Consider the following 9,676-nt stretch of genomic DNA (forward strand, 5'->3'; position numbering starts at 1 on the left):
AATGCAATTATGGGTTGAATAAAAGTCCTTATGATATTCACTACTTATTATGAGAAATGAAAATTCAGATAAATTTGAATCTAACAACATGTAAAGAACTGGCCAGCAATACCTTTCTCCCTCTACAACACTCTGTTATGGAGAGGTATATTTTCATTATATAAAAAAGCTTGGAATATTTTAAGACAAAGTATAGAATGCATGGAAAGAAAGGAACTCCACAACTAGGAGACATTTTATTGAATGGCTTGAATTTGAGAACTTCTGAGTATATTCCTTAATCCAGAGAATTCAACAATAACTGAATTTAAAATTAATTGCATTTGATTTGATTATTTGTAACTCCTTCAACTAGAAACACATTTGCTTAATAGTATTCTTCATTGGAAAGTGCTAATTCTCCACTATCCACTAATAAGAAAATGTGCATTAATTTAGTGTTACAGTTTTTGTTGTTTTGTTAGCTGAACTCTACTGTTCTGAAATGGAAATCTTGACCCGAAAAAAAAAAAAAAGAGTAAAGTCCTTTTGGAACACTGAATCCTTCTGAGGAATTGGTAAGTCTTAATGGTGAAAAACTGTTGTGAGGTAATCAAGTAAGATAGTAGAAGGGTTTAGAAATCCAGATGAAGAGAATGAAGGAAATAGGCAAACTGCCTAATTTAAAATACAGTTTCCCAGTGTACCTTCAGGCAGTAAGGTGTTGTTTTCTTTTGTCTTCTTTATATATTAAGGGTCTCTTCTATTTAGGAAATTATTAATCAAGTGTTATAAATGACTTTCTATGGGCAGTTATTATTTTAACAGGTTTCAGTGGGGGGACATCATGCATCTGTTAACTTTGTGGGTTGCCAAACAAATGAACTCACTCCAACCTACCCAGGGTCAATACCAGGAAATCAGAAAACAAAAACAAATAATAAAAATTATGCATCCCTAACAACATAGGTTAAAAGTTTGATAGCAGAAAACCAGGCATCAGCACTACATTCTAATTTTCTTGCAAATGGTTTCTTAATATGTTAATATCCACTTCCAGATAATGGATTCTTACTCTACCTTAGCAGACCTAATGTTTTTCTTTTTGAGAAAAATAAGTTCAATATCTCTCTCCATCCAGAACAGTAAAATACCTCAAAGTTTTACCTCAAAAATGTGCTGCTTTTAAATACTACCAAAGAGTACAAAATAATTGATCAAGAATCCATTAGGAACTATAGTATGCTAAAGTCTTATTGAAAGTTTGTTTTAACTGGACACTCATTTATAAAAGTCTTACTTTTTGAAAGTATTTGAACCTTTACTCCTTCCATTCTAATTTATTCTAGAATAAAAAGTCATGTCAAATAAAAAGTCAATACAAAACAAGGGTGTAGCCAGGGCTTTCTTCTACAGTAATGTTGTCTCTCTACTCCACAATTAGGCAAATGCACTAGCATGCCTGTATCTTATGCACAGTCAATACTCACTGGGGGATGAGAAAGCATATTCACTGGTTAATCCTTAATGTTCCTTTCATATCAGGCTGTACAACACCACTCTCTGAGTGAACTAACTGAAAATTATGATAATGTTTTAACACATTGTTTACACAAAGGCTAAAAGGTATTTTATTATCACTTTTCATTTTCCAAGTTCATTTTCTCTAATTAGCTGGAAAGCACATACAGACATAGTATGTGTCCTAAAAAGTAAAAAACAAACTTATGTTTTTTACTTCAACAAATCAACTGGTAAGGATGTGTAACAGCACAAACAAGATCATGATAGGAGCATACTAATTTGAATGTAGGAACACAACTGTTTAAAAGCAAGTACTTATTGCAATAAAACAAAAAGAAAAGGGGAAAATTAACCAAATTAAAACACAAAAGACAAAATACGACACCAAGACTAAATAATGCTGTGGGGTGCTATCAGATCAGTTGTTGTTTAATATTGTCCAATCATTTTAAAAAAGACATCTCAAGTAAGAATACAGAATTTATATATCACATGTAGGAAACAGATATTTGTGCATGGATAAAGATCACTTACAGTCTGAAGAGAATACATAGTTTGTTTTATTAAATTCCAACATTACATATCTCCTAGTCTAAACCACATACTCAGTAATTAGTTCTCTCTGAACTAAGCAAATAGTACACCTAGCACACACAAGTAATACATTTCTATTCACTAAACAAAACTGATATCCTCCAGTTTACATTCATGAATTCTGTCAGTAGTAGTAGTTAATGATATTTTCCTTAACAATATAAAATGACTTTTAAAATTTTCAGCATTTGAAGAAAACAATACACATTAGACACTGGTTCTGAATCATAAATTTAATAATACCAATTTGACCAGTTTATTATAAATGATTTTTAAATGTACTCAAATTTCTGTGTCAACCATTAATATTGTTTCCTATTTAAAATGTGAAATTATTTTCTTGACGTATATAGAATTGTCTGATGCTTACTGAAATACATTATATTGTATCATATGTGCTAAGTGCACAAGTCCACTATAATAAAACTTCAACTACATCACCATAGGATTCAAGGTAGATCAATATGCTACACTGTAGCTCAAACCACATGGAAATCAGAAATACAACGGAGTAGCTTCACTTATAAAGGGGAAAGATGATGGTTAAATTCAATTGGCTAACTTCCAAGTCAGCGTAGGTAACACCATGAAGTGCATATTCAAAGGCTTAACTATGACATTTTTAGGAGATTACAACACCAACATGAAACCTTTGGATAAAAACATTTTCACTTTCACTACAATTTTATTAGCTGTAAAACATTAGAAGCCTTATGGAACCTTTCTCTAGTTGAAGTCACTTATGGATAATATACAAATCTGTCTGCACAAATTATCAGCGATTTAATTATTCTATCAAAACTTTGGCACCAACCATATCAGGAATTCATATATTAGCACAAATGTATTTTGCTCAGGCACCAAACTACTTTTACTACATTTAGTATCTAAACAGACTGAAATGAATGGAGTGCTTTGGCTATGCACAAACTATTAGAATACTTCTGCTGTTCTTTTAAGAACAAAAGTTACTTTTTAGGAAATGATGTTAAAATACTGATATTATTTAGCATTATAACATATGAAAAGCATCTTGATTAGTATTAATGAATTCCTAAACCTTTTTTGTGTAAAATAATAAAACATAAGTTAACTTTGTTTGAAAGGAATTTAGAAAGTTAATGTGCAGAGAAGTTAAGACCTTGTGGACATCAATTATATAGTTAAACGTTTGGACACTACTGCAATGATATAGTATGAATATTATGGACCTATGTATGTTTGTTTAAAATTCAACCTCTCCAATAGAGGCTTAAACAGAATATTCAAGTAATGTGGCAGGAAACAAAATACCTTTGATATGAGATTAGACAAAAACAAAAAACAAAGCCAACCCACAACACACATTTAATTTTCTCTTTATCCAGTTAGCTGAGGACTGAGGAACACAAGACTCTTACAATCCAGTTGATGTTCGCTTTTTCATGTTACGCCTCTGAGCTAAACGTGAAGCAGTAACAGGCTCCAGGATTGGATGATGCCTGTTTGGGTTCCGAGCCAAGACAGAATATGGTGCAGCCACTGCTTCCTAAAATAATGACAACACATTACAAGTTCAGTATCAATATCTGAGGTAAAAAGTATTTCATAATAAAAAACCAAGACCTCTATCTATGAAATGTACCCTTTTATAGAAGCTCCTGTAGCAAGACACAGAACCAACCATGTTGCCTGGATGGATGGATGAAAGGATGGAGACAGAGTATGGAATATTTACACAGTAGAAATTTTAGTTAATAATAATAAAAAAGAACAAAATTGTGTCACTCATAAGAAAATGAATAGGAGGTAAACAGTCACATTAAACAAAATAACCTAGACTCTAAAAACAAATGCTATACACATTTTCTCATATATGGCATCTTTGTTTTACCAGATACATAGCTAGCAGAGCCCAACAGCAATGGGAGGGGAGGCCCTTGGTCCCAGGGAGGTTTGATGCCCCAGTATAGGGGGATGCTGGAGTGGTGGGGCAGGAGAGTATGGGTGAGTGGGGAGCACCCTCATACAGGCAAAGGGGAGGGGGGAGGGCAGATGTGAGATGGGGGGTTGGTGGAGGGGGTAACCAGGAAGTGGGATATCATTTGAAATATAAACAAATGGAATGATTAATAAAAAAAGAAAATTAAGAAAAATTAAAATATAAACAAAAAATAAAAAGACAAAGGTGCTATTACCATTACTGATATAGAGCAAGATAAGGGGGATAGGAGACAGGGATATCAGGGGCATAAGAGAGCATGTACGATCAAAATATATCATATGTATATAATAAACTGTCACCATAAAACCCATTACTTTAGGAAATTTATATAAGTTAAAAGATGAATTTCTCTAATTAAAAAATACATAGTAAAAACATTAAGAGTTCATGAAATGTACAAAAAATATTTTTGGTAAATAAAGCTACTTTACATAGCTATTTAAGAATCATCAGTGGGTAACGAGAGCTTCACTACACATTAAGCATGCATTGATTTTACTTTAACAACCTGTGGATGCTCATCTGAGTTTGGCTGATGGTGTGGCAGTTGTTCTCTTTGGGTTATCCAAGGGTGCTTTAATACTTGCTCAGCAGTATAACGCTGATGTGGGTCCATGTGAAGCATATGAGAAAGCAAATCCTAAATGGATACAGAAATTTATTTGAAAATATAGAATTTAGATTGCCTCAATTTATGAAAGCATCAATAGTTTTATAATGTTTGATTAACACTTAAAAAAACAGTATTTATATTCTGTACAGTTAACTGAATATATAAAGAACCACAAAATCCTTTTAAAAGACACAAATTAGAAAGGCAGAAGATGGAGGGGAAAAGGGAGGAGCAAGAGTGGCAGAGATGCTCATGTATGAAAGTCAAACAGAAATAAAGATAATCTTCAGACAGATTTTTCATTATACAGTAGTTTTTATTTTTTGTTAATCACTTTTTACCGAAATTTCAGAAATGGGATTTTGTTAGTAATGAAAGAGGGGGAAAAACACTTAAGGTAGCAGAAGTTTGCCTGTAGTGTTTTAAATGGGCAAGACAAGAAGAGAGCTATAGAACGTTGTTAGGAACTTAGACCCTAAGATGCAAAGGTTTGTATATACAGCTAAATCACAAAGGGGAAGTTGTGCATTAATTAGCTAATCGACTCAAGAAGCAACGGTTTTCTGCATTACATAACGAGGCCAGCAAAGTATAAATTCAATGTAAGCAATCACTGTTATGATAACAGTTCAGGCATCAGAAGTCTTCATCAAATTATCTATGAATATTTGATTGTTTCTATAATGAAACTGTGATAGAATATAACTTCATAGTAACATATTACAAATTTAAAATACCAAATCATGTATGCAATACTTGGAGTAAACTATCCTTACCACTTTTAGGATAGCAAGTAAACTCTCAACAAGAATTTTCTAAGCTGAGCATGGTGGCACATGTTTTTAATCCCAGCACTTGGGAGGCAGAGACAGGTGGATTTCTGAGGGCGAGGCCAGCCTGGTCCACAGAGTGAGTTCCAGGACAGCCAGGGCTACACGGAGAAACCCTGTCTTGAAAAACAAAAACAAAACAACAACAACAACAAAAAAAAACAAAAAAAATTCTAATACAGAAAAATAATTTGTAAAATCTTTTATTACCGAAAACACTGAAACTAAAGATGATAGGTAATAACAGCAGATAAAAAATAATGTTAATGTATTCTCCCAACTCTTTATGCTTAGGCAGGAGGACTGTAACAAGTTAGAGGCCAGCCTAGAATAAGTTTGAGAGTAGCACTAAATTTGATTCTATTTAATAAAAAACAAAAAAGAAAAAATATAATCTGTTAAAATATTTCAGTGTTTCAGATAATCAAAATAATCAACTTTGCAAAAACAGAAATTTCATATTAAAAATGAGACATGCAAAATTGTTTAGGGGAACAAAGGAAGTAGCAGGAAGAGAAATGATGAGAAAGGGGAGAGTAAATTTGGGGGTATATGATCAATGCGTACTACATATTTGCATGAAAATCTCCTTATGAAACCTACTACCATAGACAATGAATATATGAAAATAAAAAAATAATGAATATTTTAATAAAACAGACTTAATAAATCATAAAATTAAGAAGGAACTCTTATTTGATTCTGGGTTAAGAGACATAAGGACATGTAGTGGGGAGAGGAAGGGAGATGGATAATTCTGATTAGTTACAGTTGGAAAGGTTCAACAATTTCTGGTATGCTACCACAGACAAGTGTGACTACAGATAACAACAAACACCTAGAAGAGGATTTTGAATGTTTCACTTTAAATAAATGATATAGGTATCTGAGGTGATATATTTAACCTACATTAAAATTATATAATGTATATATGTATTAATGCATTACAAGTTATATCATTAATATGAACAAATTTTATGGTTTATGTGTCATTTAAAAAGAAATATCAAATAAGCTTGGTAAAGTGTCACATACCTATAACACCAGCATTGGAAGGTAGAAGCAGGAAAATCAAGAGTTTAAGGTTATCTTTGGCTACATATCAAGTTTCCAAAGGAGCCTGGGCTGTACAAGGCATTGTCTTAAAAAAGAAAAAAAAATCCCCACACCTATCTACACTTACAACTGAAAAACCAAATATATAAAACATAAACTAACAAAGTTAGCAGAGAAAAATGACTTCTTAGAGATGGGCAAGACATCAGGCGAGCAGCATGAATGCCCAACATACCACCTTGAGTGTGTTCTGGCTGCTGTGCAGGTAAGAAGGAGACAGCCTGTAGATCTAATTAAGGAGACAGAGTGCCATTCACAGAGACCAACACAGAGTCAGAAGACTGAGTATGAAGGGGATGGTAGAAGACAACAGAAAATTATAAAAATCTACAATGATTTCCTTTAAGTATTTAGTATTTCTACAAATGAGGAAAACCTTTTATCTTCAGAAGAAATATATGAAAAGATTGGATTAAACTCAGAACTACTACATGGTAGTGTCCACAGATTCTCACAAGTATTACATTTCATTCATTCTCAATTTTGGAACATAATATTTGAAGAATACTTTGATTATATTGGTTATAATTTTTATAGTATAAATTTTAAACATAAGTTTTGTACTTTTAAAAGAATCTTTGTTCTTTTTAGATATAATTTATTTTCATGGTATACACATATAGTAACAAAAATACAACTAGGGAAAAAACTTCAGAAATGATGCAAATTGGGGAATATTATGCTTCTATCACCTTTACTGGAAAACACTGAAAGTTCTATAAGGTTTTTGATATAAATTCTGCCTAACTGGTGAATAGCCTGAGATTAAACACTGCTGTAGTCTTCTCTAAGGAACTCTCTAAAATAAAGATGCATAGCTATTACTGCTCCTCCAAATTTAACTGATGCCTAGACCAAAAGTCAAGAATATTTATGTGGAATAGAAAAGTACCCAATACCCACCAATGTAAAATTCACTATTTTTGCCATGTTGTCCAAAATTAGCAGTCATATAAGAAAAGCAAGAAAGTACAACGAATAAAAAATTAAAACAGATTCAAGAACTGACATGTTAGAATTTACAGACAAAAATTTTAAGAGTTATAACAGTACTCCAAATATTCAAAAGCTGAGACAGAAGATATAAAAAAGACTCACCAAAAATCTAAAACTGAATACTGAAAATGAGGTTAAAATAAACTAAATATACAAATATAGCAGACAAGGTGATTGGTAAAGCCAGAGTAATAGACATTACTCCAAATGAAAGAGACTATTAAACACAGATGCAAAAGAGCAGAGCATCAGTGAACTGTGGGAATATTCAAGTGGCCCAACATGTATGGACAACTGGAAATCCAGAGGAAAAAGAAGAGCTCCCTTAATTTCCAAATTTAAAGAAAGTTAGAAAGTTACAAACATGTTTTGCATATATATATATATATATATATATATATATATATATATATATAGAGAGAGAGAGAGAGAGAGAGAGACAGACAGACAGACAGACAGACAGACAGAGACAGAGACAGAGAGACAGAGAGAGACAGAAGGAGGAGGATAATAGTTTCATTTCAGAAAATATTTCAAATGAGAATAAGGTTTTAATGTACTGAAAGGGGAAAACTATTTTAACCATTTATTTATTTTTTTAATATAGTCATATCCTTCAAAACTAAACAGGAAGATGGTGGAAGAAAGATACCTAGATTTTTTTCCTCTTTTTCCACCGATCTACAACAGAAAATTAATTAATTTCCCTGTAGTGGCTACAGGGAAAAATGATGACATAGAAAGGTAAAGGAGGGTACTAGAAAACATTAGACAGAGATGAGGCAGAATTCAGGAATGTTGAACTTTTGATTAGAAATCTGACCCTAACACAGTAGAAGAGAGCATTGCCTTCAGAAGAGGTTTAAGCAAAATAAATAAAAAAATAAAAGAAAGTCTGTGAATTTCATGGGTGCATGATATGGAAGTCTGGGAGGGAAGGAAGGAAGGAAGGAAGGAAGGAAGGAAGGAAGGAAGGAAGGAAGGGAGGGAGGGAGGGAAGGGGGGAATGAAAAAAGAAAGTAAAAATGAGATCAGCAACTGGCATAGCAAGCAGACATTGAATTACAGGCCTTCTTTGCAGTTTTACAGTCAAAACACCTGACCAGAGATCAGAAAAATACGTATTTTTATTATCTTCAAACTCCAAAGTCTCCCCCTCTCCAATAACTGGGCAAGTAAATATCCCAAGAATCAGTGTGGGGCTGGTTGTAATCTAGATGCAATTCACAAATACAGGTCTGCTTAGCTGGGAAATACAGGAATAACTACGGAAGAAAGTCCAGGTTGATTACATCTGGAGGCTTCCAACTGGCCCTCTGGAAAGAGACGAGCTGTGGGAGAATACTAGCAGGGACCTGTATATCTAGGTCATGCAGAAACAGTGAGTGTTCCATACCTGACCCTTAAGTACATATTGCTTTAGTCTGACAGATTCACACAATCTCAAAACACTGGAAACATTTGGTGGAAACATAGCCCGCCTCAGGCATTTTTTTCATGCTCACACATGCACTGGCAGAGCATGTTTGGTCTAACAGGGCATCCAACTGTTAGAAGATCTGTGGGTACATATAGCAGAAGCAAGGTAAGGGCTGGTCCAATACTCCTATATAGCATGGCATGGATGAGGAAAACATTTCCAGGAATTCAATTCAGCCAAGGTAAAAATACTTTACAGCCCTTTTTGGCCTAACCAGAGAAAAACCAATTAAATCCCCAAATGCCCCCTATACCAGGTAAATTGAAACATAAGAAGGCTGAGATCACTACACTATATATCTTCATGAAGTGAGAAATACTGTTTTTTTCCTTGTACTATTATTTATGTTTTCACCCTGAATATGCTTTTTCTCTTTCCTCTCTTCCTTCTTTGCTCCTCTCTTTTCACTCTCTTTTCTTTTTTTGTTGACTATAGACTTTTTAAAAATTATTTTATTATTTTCTTCATTTACATTACAAATGCTATCCTGAATGTCCCCTATACCCTCCCCCCTCCCTTGCCCACCCCCTCCCACTTCTTGGCCCTGGCGTTCCCCTGTA

The 9,676-nt window shown here is 33.5% G+C and overlaps 1 protein-coding gene across 1 annotated transcript in view; it reads right to left on the reverse strand.

The window, feature by feature from the left end:
- Positions 1-1,545: 1,545 nt before the first annotated feature.
- Positions 1,546-9,676, reverse strand: part of Rps6ka6 (ribosomal protein S6 kinase A6) — a 141,400-nt gene continuing 133,269 nt past the window's right edge. The window contains exons 24-25 of the mRNA XM_029534362.1: positions 4,590-4,721; positions 1,546-3,625 (exon numbers count right to left, since the gene is read on the reverse strand). Coding sequence (XP_029390222.1) covers positions 3,494-3,625; positions 4,590-4,721 — 264 coding nt within the window. The 3' untranslated portion in view covers positions 1,546-3,493. The remainder of the gene's footprint in view (positions 3,626-4,589; positions 4,722-9,676) is intronic.

The sequence above is a fragment of the Mus pahari genome, chromosome X (assembly GCF_900095145.1).
Source record: "Mus pahari chromosome X, PAHARI_EIJ_v1.1, whole genome shotgun sequence".
NCBI lineage: Eukaryota > Metazoa > Chordata > Mammalia > Rodentia > Muridae > Mus > Mus pahari.